This window comes from Anopheles merus, chromosome 3L (assembly GCF_017562075.2).
Source record: "Anopheles merus strain MAF chromosome 3L, AmerM5.1, whole genome shotgun sequence".
NCBI classification, from domain to species: domain Eukaryota; kingdom Metazoa; phylum Arthropoda; class Insecta; order Diptera; family Culicidae; genus Anopheles; species Anopheles merus.
Genome location: NC_054085.1, coordinates 35,804,255 through 35,818,186, shown reverse-complemented (window position 1 = coordinate 35,818,186; position 13,932 = coordinate 35,804,255). Strand labels below are relative to the sequence as shown.

The window sequence follows — 13,932 nt, the reverse complement described above, 5'->3', positions numbered from 1 at the left end:
TAACCCGCTGCCAATGCTTTGCTTTGTCAGGCCGGTGCGGCAAAACTCATAAATTTAAGGGCAAAGTGTTGAGCTAAGCATTTTTATAAGCTCGCACCTGTTGACGTGACAATGCATTGTAGGGCTTTAGGGTTGATTAAACCGATGGGTAGCGTACGCTTACGTTTATCCTTCCTTTTGTACTTCATTTTTAAAGATAAGTTGAAATATTTCACTCGAATAGCACTACCTTTTTTACTTATCTACAGCGCCCTCTGCCGTACTGGTTTTTCCATCTCTACATCACTGTCTACTAATCACGCTGGGAAAATAACAAGCGAACGTGAGGGACCACTTCACGCTCACGACGACCCGGTTGGGAAAAATTCTTCTCACTGCCTGCCCGCACGGGCCGGACGACACTCGTTCAACTGCCCGGGAGCGTGCAATGAGTTTATCAATTATGCAAACGAACTAACAAGGGCCGGGAGAAAAGCAACTCCCGTACACACGGGGGGACAACAACAATCAGGCAACATTTTGCACTCCAGCACCTCTCGGGGTCGTTGACGTGTTTTTGGGTACTGTTGGCCACAAGTTCCTTACCCCCCCACGCCACACCCACGGTAGAGAACGTCGGGCAGCTTTAATTCATTTACTCTCCCGAACCTTCTGCTGCTGGTCAAAAGTTTCATTGAAACGGGTTTTTGTTCGATCGGTCGCCTGAAAAAGCTGGGATGAAAGTGGGTGACTTCTTCCTCCCTTCTTCCGCTTTTGAGCTAGGACAGCAGGAGCACGAATCACTTTTGGGGATTTCCTGAGAAAAGTTACGCTATCGTGCGGGGCAGAAAATTACTTCATCTTCAAACATGTACATTGCTCTGTATTTCTACCACTTCTAAAAGAACTGATAGTATTCGAAATGATTTTACTTCTATTACTCTAGCTCCACCAGTGCCTAACAGTGTCTGCAGCCCAAACGAAAAGTGATACCTCACCCCGGATGCTGTTTGGACAAAAGTTCAGTACTCTCTTTCAATTTCACTGCAGAGCGGTTCCTATCTCTAATCCAAACCCTCCATTTTTCACAAAATATCAACATGCAACGACTTTTGTGTCTTCTGGTACACCACCTTTCTGGCAAGTCATTAGATTGTCTGCTGCTGCTGCTGCTGCTGGTGGTGGTGAAAAAAGCATCGTTATCGCTTCCAACATAACAAGACACACCAGCAGGTCCAGCCAGCAGTAGGGTTCGCTTTAGCATACGAGCTTTCATGCGAGCTTATCCGAGACACTCCCCAAAACAAAAGCATCACCCGGCAATGCTGGGGGATGCTTGGTGGTTGTGGGATTAAATTATAAAAATTTCATTACCCCGACCGCACGCGGAAGGTCCGTAGTTGTGTCCTGCTAGTCCTGCTGCTGGGTGGCTGATGATTCTGGAAGCTAAATGTTGTTGCTCTTCCACCTTCTGGTCCAAAACAGGATTGTTGGTGGGAAAATTAAAGAAAATAAAAACAGCTACCCTTACACAGGCGGTGATATAACGTTCAGTTTCTCACTCACTCTTGCTTTATTCCGATGGAGGGAAAGCAAAGGAAAGGATGTAATTCATATTTCCATTATTTAAAATGGTGCCACAAAGAGCGGTAGCATGAGCCTTGTTGATGACTTTTCCCACCGTGCCAGACAATGTAGGTCCCCACGATAGTTTAAACGTTTAAAATGGGAAAAATGGCATCTTTGTAAGTACGAAGCACAAAAGAAGCTGTACCAGAGGTAAAGCCAAAAGCAAGAGCAGAGCGCTAGTAAACCGTTTCCCGATAGTAAGGCAACGATTCAACGAATAACATTAAAACAAAGTGCGATAAAGCGCCACCCTTCCGTTGCCGTTTTTTCCAATCAACGTACACACTCAACCCATCTGCACTTGTGGAGAGGAAAAATGCAAATCGATCATAGCCCGGCACAACAGCACCAAACCACCCAAAGGATGGTGGGTACGCCGAGCCAATGCACAAAACGGTGATGGATGGAAAAGTCGATTTCATAACGCCATTATTCGATTAGCTTCTGCGGTGAAAACGGACGTACGAGAGAAAAGTCGTGAAAGTATGCAAATTAATTCGGTTTGTGGCAGGCGTACGAACAAAGCGCTTAAGAGAACGATCAAGGAGCGTGTAAAGGATCTATTGTATTGGTTCTTCAATTGCCGTTACAATTATATAGCACAAAGAGAGATTTGATTGTAAGAAGTTTCCAAACAATCTTTAGACGGTTGTAGTGAGCATGAAACATCTTGTCTCGCTAAAGTTGCTCGCTTTAAGAATTTAATCCTTCACATCCCTTTCTGTTCCTGGCTTTAGTTGATAGTAATTGGCCACATTTATATAATCGTGCTTCGGCTCTCTTTCTCCTGCACTTAACCTTGCTATAATCCCGGGAGGAATTAAACTTCTTGCCTGTATCGTTTTGTCTCATTAGCAGCAGCCAGAACGCACGCCACACATTACCGTGCTCCTAATGACGCGGCCCAATTTATGTTTTCCAGGAATCTTAAGCTCCTGTCGTGAACGTGCGTATGACGCACCGCAAGCCTGTGTGTGTACCTTTGCCATCGTTTGTCTCTTACCACATACACTGATGGTTTGTTTTGGGAGAAAAGGAATGTTTCTTACTGGAAAATTCTTCGTTAAAGACAAAGCAAACACCATCAGGCACGTAGGAAAGACAGTTATAATGCTGTGCAAATAAAATGTATCGTACGAGCAGCAGGATGAAAGTCTAGCCCGTTTGAAGGTAACTTAGACATTGCAATTCCTCAATATGGGAAAAAAGTGTAAGGTGCGCAATGTGTAAGCATTCATTAAAATGATATTAATATGATTTACAAGCGTGTATTTCATCTTCATAATGTGTTTAAACATTCGCCTCCTCTCTACTCCATCGCAATGAATGCATTTCGACGCATTCATCATCTTCGTATGGTTCATATTTTACCTGACAAATTGCAAAGCAGGATAAGTGTGATATATACTCATCGTGCACCACCCATCCTTGGGAGTTAATGTAACCGTTGCGGAATAGTAGTGACAGGGACGGAAATTTGTCGCACACCTCTCTCCAGCGGAATGTGTTTTATTAACTTTCCTCTGCAGGACCGGCACATCCTGCCATTTCCGCCAGGATCATGTACTTTTTAAAGCTTTCACTGTGAGAGTAGCAACGGATACGCTGTCTGCTTATGCTGCTCACTCTCCTCTGCTGCTGCAAAGAATATGCTAACTTTATCACTATCGAGCGTCAGCAGCTGAGAGTAGAACAGTTTATTCCCACTGGGGGGAAAACAAGTCGTCCCGGTGATCGTTTTCTCTCATGTGCACAGCACATACTTCTTCCTGCAGATAGCGATGGAAGTTTTACGGGAAAGTTTTTCCTCCTGCAGTCCGTTGGCATGGGCCGGGCGGAGAGACTATGGCTGGAAAGTTGAGTTCATATTCTTACCAACAGCATATGGGAGGGCAACAACAATCTTAATAAGTGTAACAACGTTTGAGGGAAAAGTCGATTGCTATTTTATTTATGAAGATACATTTTCGCTAGAATTCAACAACTCCCCTGACAACCAGTTGAATGTTTAAATGGTAGCAGAGAGCTTTCTAAATGAAGTTCGTTAAAAATTGTATCGTTTGTTGTAAGTTGTCATTTTTGAATTAATATTCTTACACATTCAAACAACTATGGATATTATATGAAAAGGATTATATTTTAGTCGGATTATTTTCAATTTGCTTTGTTGAAGGCATACTTGCAGGCGTTTTAAAGAATAATACGCCTGAAAGTATGCACTCTCGACATCATCGTAGCCCGCGTTTGAAAACCTCGATTTATTTTCCAATCTTTTCAACAGCAACGATTCGTCCTAAATCAACTATCAACGAGTGAAAATGCCGGTAGGAATTTTCAAAACCTTTGCCGCCAAATGCATCGCTATAAACATCCACCCTCGCCAGTCCTGTAATAGAATAATTTAGATTTAATCCCTCTTGAATTGGACCGGAAATAGATAATAAAGAGCGAAAACTAATCAACCGCTTTTTTGAGTGATGCTACTGTATGCGTGAATGTGAAAATGCCCAAATCCGATCCGATTGATTTTCGGTTTAATTGAGTCCTCCTATTGAATGAGCGCACCTAACGTTCCCTTTTCTGAGATTCCCCAATAATAAACTATTCTTGTTTCAATTGAATCTGGTAAATTTCTGCTACTTATCTTGTTGAAATCACATTTGTCAGCATGGTTTTTTATGTATAACACATTCCAACTAACGCACTAACCATATTTACAATAACCAATTACTCATCGGACGTTCTGCTCTGATCTTCGTTTCGCAGAGCGGTGCCATAGACACCGGAGGAGGTGGAGATACGGCAAACGACACGGACGCGGAAAAGGAAATGCTCCTGTCGACGGCCGAATCGTCGGCCTACTCGGCACAGGAGGTAGCAGCCCGGCTCCGGGTGGACGTTCGCACGGGCCTGCGATGGTCGGAAGCCAACAGTCGCTCCAAGATCGTCGGCTACAACGAGCTCAACGCACTGGACGACGAGCCACCCTGGATGAAGTATGTGCAGCAGTTTAAAAATCCACTGATCCTGCTGCTGCTGGGTAAGAGAGAGAGAGAGAGAGGAAATATGAATGCTCCAATGGAATTGGATTATTTACGCATAATTTGTGTTGTCGTCTCTTTTGTAGGTTCCGCCCTCGTGAGTGCCTGTATGCGACAGTTTGATGATGCAATCAGTATTACCATTGCGATCATTATCGTCGTCACGGTTGCGTTCATCCAAGAGTATCGTTCGGAGAAAAGTTTGGAGGAGCTCAAGAAGCTTGTCCCGCCGGAATGTCACTGGTAAGCCGTTTGCCTTTTAGTACATCGAAACGCCTGTGCTCATCGTTTATCGTTTACTCCCTTAGCTTACGGGAAGGTCGGCTGGAGACGTTTCTGGCAAGAAATCTCGTACCGGGCGATATCGTGTACCTCAACGTAGGCGACCGCGTCCCGGCCGACATACGCATCTTCGAGGCGTTCGATCTGTCGATCGACGAGTCAAGCTTTACGGGCGAAACGGAACCGGCACGCAAAAGCGTCGAGGTGGTACTGAACGCCAACAACACCAAGAACCATGCCAGTATGAAAAACATTGCCTTCATGGGCACGCTAGTTAGATGTGGTAATGGAAAGGTACGGTTGTCCTGGAATGTCGCTAACGATATCGGATTTTTAATGCCCCATGCTTTTCCTAACCCACCTCCCCCAACAGGGTATCGTAGTTAGCACGGCCGAAAACAGCGAGTTCGGTGAGGTCTTTAAAATGATGCAGGCTGAGGAAGCGCCAAAAACGCCGATGCAAAAATCGATGGACATTCTCGGCGCGCAGCTGAGCTTCTACTCGTTCTGCATCATCGGCGCCATCATGCTGCTCGGCTGGATACAGGCCAAACCGCTGGTGGAAATGTTCACCATCAGCGTCAGCTTGGCCGTGGCCGCCATCCCGGAAGGTAGGTGATAAAAGGATAAGTTTCTGCTCCCCAAGCCTCCGCCCACGGTGAATCTGACCGACGACGCAACTTTCGTTAACCTCCCACGATGATATTTTGGCCAGCATGATAAATGGTACAAACGAATTACTGCCAGCCTTACATGCGAGCCAACTAGCGTCAAGGGTAGTAGAGTAGCGCATTTGTTACGCGGTGGCGTTTTTCTTTTTGCGACTCCGCTTCCGGCATTACAATGAATCAAACTCTGGAATAAGAAATAGTTTTCAATGTTACGCTCGAAGTGTAGCCGATGACTCATGTGCTCTGCTGAATGTGTTGTCGTATAAATGCTGGCAGAATGCCAAATAACTTGCCTCTACAGTTGTGTTTTCTTAGGAATGTGGGAGTGCAAAGGAGAACGTTTTTTTTTGGATAAATGTCTTTAGTACGTGTGAGCATCTGCACCAGCTGATTCTTTATCGTAATAGCATGAACACTGTTGGTCGAAACGATTGCGTATATTGAATTATTGCAATATATTACACACATTTAATATCCATGCAGGCATACTTCCTTGTTCTTATTAACTGGAAATGTAACAACAGGATTAGGATTACTGTAGTATTTTTCAAAACCCCAAATACAAAAATCAACCAAAGAAACCATGTTCACTAAATATATTTGTTCACTGTTCTCAACCGTAGGCCTCCCGATCGTCGTAACCGTAACGCTCGCTCTCGGCGTCATGCGTATGGCCAAACGGCACTGCATCGTTAAAAAGCTGCCCACGGTCGAGACGCTCGGCTGCGTCACCGTCATCTGCTCGGACAAAACCGGTACGATCACGAAGAACGAGATGACGGTCACCGTCATCATCACGTCCGACGGCTACATGGCGGACGTAACCGGCGCCGGCTACAACGATAATGGAGAAATTCACATCCGCGACTGCAACAGCATGGACAATGCGAAGGCCAGCATCAACCAGCTGCTCGAGGCGGGCGTCGTGTGCAACAATGCGATCATCCAGAACGACACACTGCTCGGCCAGCCGACCGAAGGGGCGCTGCTGGCGGCGGCAATGAAGAACGGCCAGTACTCGGCCGCGGACAACTATCTGCGCATACAGGAGTACCCGTTCAGCTCGGAGCAGAAGATGATGGCGGTGAAGGCGGTGCCAAAGTACGCCAACACGAAGGAGGAGCTGTTCTTCGTGAAGGGCGCGATCGAGATGGTTTTGCCCCAGTGCACCAAGTTCTGGTACGGCGGGCAAGCGATCGCACTGAGCAAACAGAACGAGGCAGAATTCCTGCAGGAAGCGTACGAGATCGGGCGGAAAGGGCTGCGCGTGCTAGCGATTGCGCGGGGCACCTCGCTGCAGGATCTGGTCTATCTCGGGCTGGTGGGAATAACCGATCCACCGAGACCGCTCGTGCGCGAATCTATCGAAATGCTGCGCTCGAGCGGTGTGCTGGTGAAGATGGTCACGGGAGACTCTCAAGAAACGGCCATGGCAATCGGTAAGTGGTTTGTTTGGAGTGAATAAGTTAGGTTTTCTTTTTATTTGACATGAACAGTGTACATGTGGGAGGGGGAATGGGAGGATATTTAGGAAAGGAAAGGACATTCCGCCCTTGGTGGCTATGGCTCGCTCGCCGACTTATCCAAGGAAGTTCTTGATGCCGTGCAAATGCGGGAACTTGTTCAGCTTCGTCAGGTGCAGCTGGTGCGCCTGAACCGGCACGGGCACGTGGATTGGCACCTTGACCGGGTACGGCTCAGCCACGGGCAGGTCCTTCACGATCACCTCCTCGACGGGGACTTCCTTGATCACCTTCACGACCTTCACATGCGGAATCTCCTTGATGATGGGCACTTCACGCACCAGCTCAACCTCGCGCACCACCTCCACCGGCACCTCCACGCGCCGATGTACGATCTTTTCGACCGGCACCTCCCGCACGACCTCCACATCGCGGTACACCGTAATTTCGTTCACGACCGGCACTTCCTTCACGACGGGCACTTCCTTCACGTGGGTGACTACGTGCTCTTCCGGCACCTCCTGAATGTACGGCACCTTCACCTCCTTGATGGTGGACACACGCTTCTCGATGTGCTGAATCTCGGGCACGGGTACGGGCACTGCCACCGGTACTTCCACCTTTACCAGCTTGGCTTGGGACAGGGAAGCGCCGAGAATCGCCATGGTGGCGACGAAAAGAACCTGCAAGAAGGGAGAAAAAGGACGCGTTAGTAAAAGGATGGGAATATTTGATGGTTTACTGTGTGTCGCTGCACCGCGCCGGATGGCTGAACGTACCAGTTTCATGATGTGTTTTGTGAATAGCTCTACTGCTTGCTGGTGAGATGTGCGTTCGACGGAAGTTAAACTGTGAATACGTTATGGTACCATTTGCTAATCCCTTTTATACCTGACCTTTTGCGACATTTCTCGACCGTGTTGTGGGTTTGTGTGCGCATTGCAAAGGGCTCGTTTGGTGGGGGAAAAGGGTACGCACATGGGACAGTATTATGTGATCGGTATGTGAAAAGGAATGTAATGTTACCGGCATTACTTAACTAATGTTGGGCAGACTTTCAGAACGGGAAAACGGAATGGCCCATGCGGCCTAACGGCGGTCTAAGAATGTTAACTGTGCAATCAATGCTAGACTTGCTTTGAAAGACTTTTTTCTTTTGGTTTGATGATTATTTAATTTGTATTATCTTTTGTTCAAATATGTTGAAATATCTTTGAGAATAATAATACGATTTTCTGTAATGTTATAGCAAATTCACATTTTGACCTGTCTTAGTATGTAGTTTTATAATTTTTCTTCTTTTTTCATAAATGTTATTCATTGTCCATCCAACCAATTTGGCTTATTGTAGCATACTTTTGTTTCACTTCTTTCATATTCTCGTCGTGTTGAAATAATGCAACACTCAAAAACTTGTATGTCTTTTGTAGTTTGTTTTTTTTTTCTTTTATTCTTCATGTCGGATACGATTTGTAAAGTAATTAAGATAGCGTTTTAGCGTTATTATTATTTCAAAGTTTAACTACTTATTTTATGATGATTGGATTACACATTACAAATCATACAAAATTTAAATGTGTTTGAGGATAGAAGTTTCTACCAAATTAGTCCTAAGTTTATTTTAAATTACAATATATTAATTGATTGAACATTTGCTCAACAACTTCCATGAAATTATATTTATTTCAAATTTTATAAAAAAATGCAAGTTTTATACAATTTCTGGTTTCCCCTTTCGGAAGTTGCATTATTTACAACAAACGAATTTGTAAATAATTTATTTGACTCTCCATGCTTATCCTTATCATTTGTTGGTTATTTCACCTTTTCATTGAATTTTTACTCAATAAAACAATCAAACAGAATATGGTGATATGGCTTTGTTCAGATGCGTATCGCTATTACTTTTGCTTTATTTGGAATAAAACCGCAACAAAAAGAAATCGATGGTCTGCTCCTTTCTGTGATAAATCTGCAGCTAACTTGCCGAATACGTTTTAGTCTCATCGTCCTTTAGTATGCGTCCAAGTTGCATTCATTTGCGTTGTTTCAGAAGAACAACAAGTGTCTATGTCAGTGCTAGACCTACAGAACTACTGTAATCTGTAATTTCTGATTGATTAACAACAAAGTTCATTCCTTTCTTCTAATAATCTTTTGGATAGCGGCAGTGATGTATTCATATAAATCCTACGTAGATTGAGAGGTGGTGCACGTTGGCACGTTAAACAAATTAGTCCAGAGAATTTTCGCCGTTTTTTTTTCTATAGAACCATAGAACCAAAATATGAAGGCCAGTCAGTTCTTATGCGACATGAAAAAATAACGACAGTTCAAAATAGGTTTTTGTCATCAGTGCGTCCCAAAGTAAAGTTTTACTTATATAGTATGATTGGTCAAGTCTTCTACGATTGACGAAAAGCCCAAGTAGTAGTACATACCACTCGTAGCTTGTTGTCTTATGTGAACTATACGTTTCCTGCCCCTTAGAACAGATCTCTTACAGACCTAATTGTATTCATCCAGATTTTGCCACGCCATTTGCCATTCAACAGACAATCCCAGTCTTTCCCACGATACGACAAACTCAACCCTAGCCAAGACTGTTCTTTTACCATTAATTAGCATTCCATCTGTTAAAAGTTACAGGGTTTCTCAGGGGTTCTTATAGTTGTGGAACACTTTTTTGACTCTTTCTAACAGAAAATTAACTTTATGTGATGGGTATTGCACTCTATATCATCTTTTTTTGGACAAATCTTTTATTTTCTTTGTTCTATGTTTAAATTGTTTAAATTAATGAGTCTGTCCAAAAAGCGTCCTATACACTCCAATTCCACTCATATAAAGTTCACTTCCCTTGAGAAAAAGTCACTAAAGTGTCCCACAACCCCTGGAAAACCCTATAATTCTTTCATTGGATGCGTTCAGCTGGCAACACTTTGCAAAAGAAAATGAATATTACAGGGAAAGGTTTACTCGATTGTAATAAATATCTTTATTTAAATTTCATACTGCAGAACAGCGTTTTGCACTCCCCCTTCCTTAGTGCTTGCCAAACTTCTTGAGGAAACCGACCGGATCGGGCAGGTAGCTACCGGCCAGGTTGTGGAACTTGTCCTTCAGCGAAGGTTCCACCGGTTCTACCACCACCGGTACTGGGGCGACCGTTTCCGGCACCGTGTACGGCACCTGCACCTCCTCCGGCTCGTTGTACGCCACCGGGTAGGGCTTCTTGTTGAAGACGTACCGCTTGTACGGCACCTCGCGGATCTCCTCCACCTCCTTGATCACCTCGATGTGCTTCTCGACCGGGATGTGCTTGATCTTCTCCACGTGCTTGATCACCTCGTACGGCACCTCCACCTTCTCGATGACCACCTTCTCGATCGGCACCTCGCGAATAACCTCCACCGGCCGCTCGACGACGATCTCCTTCGTTACGGGCACATGCTTCACCACCTCGACCTGCTTCTCCACGTCGACGTGCTTCTCCACCGGGACGCGCTTGATGATCGGCTCGGGGACGTGCTTGATGATCTCGCCCTTGGTGTGCTCGTACTTGGGGATGCTGATCGGGACCTTCTTGATGTGGGGTACCGGCACCAACACCGGAACGTTGATGTCGTGCGTGGCGATCGATGCTTGGAGAAGCGCTCCCAGCGAGCAGAGGACGAGTAACTAGAATGATTTGGATGGAAAGTTAGCGAATATGTGCAGCAGGACGAAATGTGGACAAAGTGTTCTTACCAGCTTCATCGTTGTTGTTGTCAGTTCGAAGTGTAATTTGCGAATGTTGTTCTACTGTGCCGCAGACGTCCGCTTATATAGGTGTCTAGGTACCTAGGAGCCCTACGACCGGAATGTGCACCCCCAGCTTTCTTTTCCCTTACGTCAACCAGTGACTGGTTGAGCAGGTTACCGTTTGACCTGCGATTTTTAGGGTCGTTTTAGGGTTGCCGGACCCAGTTGAAGCAACTCTCTTCAATTACACTAATTTGAGCAACTCAAAACAATTAATCCCAAATAAGAACTAATGTATTGTAACTAATCCTCTTTTTTTTCTCTTGTTTTTAACAGCTTCTAAAATTGGACTAGACATTGTGCACATGCAGGCCATGTCCGGGCATGATATTGATCAAATGAACGAAATGCAGCTGGAAAAGATCATCAACACGGTGAGCGTGTTTTATCGTGTCACACCCAAGCACAAGCTCGCGATCGTAAAGGCGCTGCAGCAAAACGGCCACATCGTCGGTATGACGGGCGATGGTGTGAACGACGGTGTGGCGCTCAAGCGTGCCGACATTGGCATTGCCATGGGCAAGAACGGTACCGACGTGTGCAAGGAAGCTGCCGACATGATCCTGGTCGATGACGATTTCCATACGATCATGTAAGATTCAACTTTACGCGATTATTTTTCATATAAAAACACACAAAAATATTAAACCGAATCTTGTGTCTATTTTTAGTGCTGCCATTGAGGAAGGCAAAGGTATTTTCTGGAACATTCGCAACTTTGTCCGGTTCCAGCTGTCCACGTCGATTGCAGCACTGTCGCTGATTGCGCTGTCCACGCTGATGGGCATCTCGAACCCGCTCAATGCGATGCAAATCCTGTGGATCAACATCATCATGGACGGACCGCCGGCCCAGTCGCTCGGCGTCGAGCCGGTCGACCAGGACGTGCTGAAGCAGAAACCGCGGAACGTGAAACAGCCCATGATTTCGAAATCGCTCATCATCAATGTGCTGCTGTCGGCGGGCATCATCATCCTCGGTACGCTGTGGGTGTTCCAGCGCGAGATGGCGGACGGGACGGGCGTGACGAGCCGCGATACGACCATGACCTTTACCTGCTTTGTGCTGTTCGACATGTGGAATGCGCTGAGCTGTCGATCGCAGACAAAGAGTGTATTTCAGGTATGGTTGTTTTACAGTTCAAGTACCATTCGCTCTTCTCTAACAATAATTTGTATTTATTTTCTGCTTCTCTGCTACAGATTGGCCTGTTTACGAACCGGATGTTCCTGCTGGCGGTCGGCTTTTCACTCCTCGGCCAGCTGCTCGTCATCTATTTCCCGCCGCTGCAGATGGTTTTCCAAACGGAAGCGCTCTCAGCGATGGATCTCCTCTTTCTCGTCTCGCTCACCTCGAGTGTGTTCATCGTGTCCGAGCTGAAGAAGTGGTTCGAGCGCACCATGGAGCGACGAATGTACCGCAAGCGCACCGAGCTTGACTTTGTATGACAAACAGCTCCCAAAGATGCTGGAAGATTGCACAAGGACTAAATCCGGTTCCGCATGGAAAGTGCGCGGACCGAAACGGAAAGAATAAAACTGTATAACCGACCGAGCAAGAGCGAGGCCAGAAAGTGGCGGAACACGCGTGAGAGGATGGTTCCGTTTACAAAGTAAAACAAACAAACAAACTTGACGGAAATTTCGGTTGCGATTGCGGCGGCTGCTACTACCAACTTCAACAACAACAACAACAACAACAACACCACCGAAGATAGTAACCAACGACGACAACAACAGCAAGAAGCAAAACAAACAAACAAATACTACACAAAACACAAAACGGAGAACGACGACGCATGACGATCGACAACAAATTTCTTAAGGCTATATAAATACAGTGAAGAAGGAACAGCGGAGTATTTTAACAGTTGCTTTCAAAGAACGCTTTCGGAACAGAACAAACCAACACACAAAACCACTATCCCAATTCGAGCAAGTGCTACTGCTGGGCCTCCCTTTAGAAAAATTAACCACCTATAAATGGAACGGCAAAGAGTCTCAATATTTCATTCAAACTGTAAAAGGAAGGATATTATAAATAGTGCTCAAGAGGGATCGAATTGAGGATCGTGAAGGAGATGATAAGAAACAAGCACTAACTATTACATTCGATTACGAGCCAGTTCAGATTTGAAGCTGAATGAAGCGATCACACTTACACACTTAAAAACAAACGAAGGGAACAAAGTGGAACACAGAGATGGCTTACAGGTTGGACACTTGGAGAGAGAAAAACAGACAAATTAGACGCATGCGTGGAAGGTGGAGAATAGATGATCCTCTCCCGCAAGAACGATTTCAGAACAAACAAACAAATAGGCATACCGAAAAGGGACAAGTTACATGATGGTCGGATGTTTTATTTTATATTTTAAACAAAACATTCGCTTCCTTCCTTTCTGTGTCATGTGTTCCAGGGAGTATACGGATCAGTTGTTTCTACTGGTTCTAAAAAGCGGTAAAATGCAGAGGGAGATAGAGGAAACAACATTACGTGCATGCTCAAATCTGGACTCAAAACAATCTCGCTGTATATTTATATATAGTCTACTACTATGTTGTGCCTTTCTGTTACTACTATTTAGCTTAACATTCTTCTAGGGAATCGTTTTCTCTTTTTGTGCTTGCTTTTATTCTTCCAATTTTACCACTCAAACGCTCTACCCTTACGGTGGGAAATGCAAATTTTCTCTTCATCTTAGTGTAAAAGCTTTTACTGTTTTTGTTTTAATGGCACGGCAAGGACAAGTAAGGATAGAAACGGAGCATACAGGCGCGTCATACAACTATCTTTCGTCTAAGTATTACTAAGAGAGGGACAGAGCGAGAGAAGGCCTAGGTACGGTACAGTGTTTAGTAGCTAAGTATTTAAAATGGTTCAGTTTTGTACAAGTCAGTAAGGTAGGGAAAACGAAAGTGCGACGAACAGGACAGCTAAACACAGAGAGACGTTGATTCGGAGCGTCTGAGCGGCTGTGCATTCAGTGACTTTAAAAAAGAAAGAGAGAAAGCGTACTATAAAAGATTTAAGTACTATGTTTTTTTTCTTTATGCTTTTTTA

At 45.1% G+C, this 13,932-nt stretch overlaps 3 protein-coding genes across 8 annotated transcripts in view; 1 reads left to right on the top strand and 2 right to left on the bottom strand.

The window, feature by feature from the left end:
* Positions 1-12,704, top strand: part of LOC121600254 (calcium-transporting ATPase type 2C member 1) — a 51,830-nt gene extending 39,126 nt beyond the window's left edge. For 5 of the 6 annotated variants that reach the window (XM_041928694.1, XM_041928689.1, XM_041928690.1 and 2 more), the window contains 8 exons: positions 4,375-4,648; positions 4,736-4,892; positions 4,958-5,225; positions 5,305-5,542; positions 6,226-7,041; positions 11,146-11,461; positions 11,541-11,991; positions 12,072-12,704. In XM_041928694.1, the coding sequence (XP_041784628.1) occupies positions 4,438-4,648; positions 4,736-4,892; positions 4,958-5,225; positions 5,305-5,542; positions 6,226-7,041; positions 11,146-11,461; positions 11,541-11,991; positions 12,072-12,317 (2,703 nt within the window). In that variant the 5' untranslated portion in view covers positions 4,375-4,437 and the 3' untranslated portion in view covers positions 12,318-12,704. Of the gene's footprint in view, positions 1-3,910; positions 3,933-4,374; positions 4,649-4,735; positions 4,893-4,957; positions 5,226-5,304; positions 5,543-6,225; positions 7,042-11,145; positions 11,462-11,540; positions 11,992-12,071 lie in introns of those variants that run through there. The other variant, XM_041928693.1, reaches the window with a different exon arrangement.
* Positions 7,048-7,909, bottom strand: LOC121600272 (mantle protein-like). The gene is made up of 2 exons (XM_041928717.1): positions 7,845-7,909; positions 7,048-7,748 (listed from the first exon to the last, which is right to left on the bottom strand). The coding sequence occupies exons 1-2, from the start codon at positions 7,851-7,853 to the stop codon at positions 7,182-7,184; spliced, it is 576 nt and encodes a 191-aa protein (XP_041784651.1). The 5' UTR covers positions 7,854-7,909; the 3' UTR covers positions 7,048-7,181.
* LOC121600270 (mantle protein-like) lies at positions 10,032-11,137 on the bottom strand. The gene is made up of 2 exons (XM_041928713.1): positions 10,816-11,137; positions 10,032-10,746 (listed from the first exon to the last, which is right to left on the bottom strand). Exons 1-2 carry the CDS (start codon positions 10,822-10,824, stop codon positions 10,111-10,113), a joined length of 645 nt encoding a protein of 214 aa, XP_041784647.1. The 5' UTR covers positions 10,825-11,137; the 3' UTR covers positions 10,032-10,110.
* Positions 12,705-13,932: the final 1,228 nt, after the last annotated feature.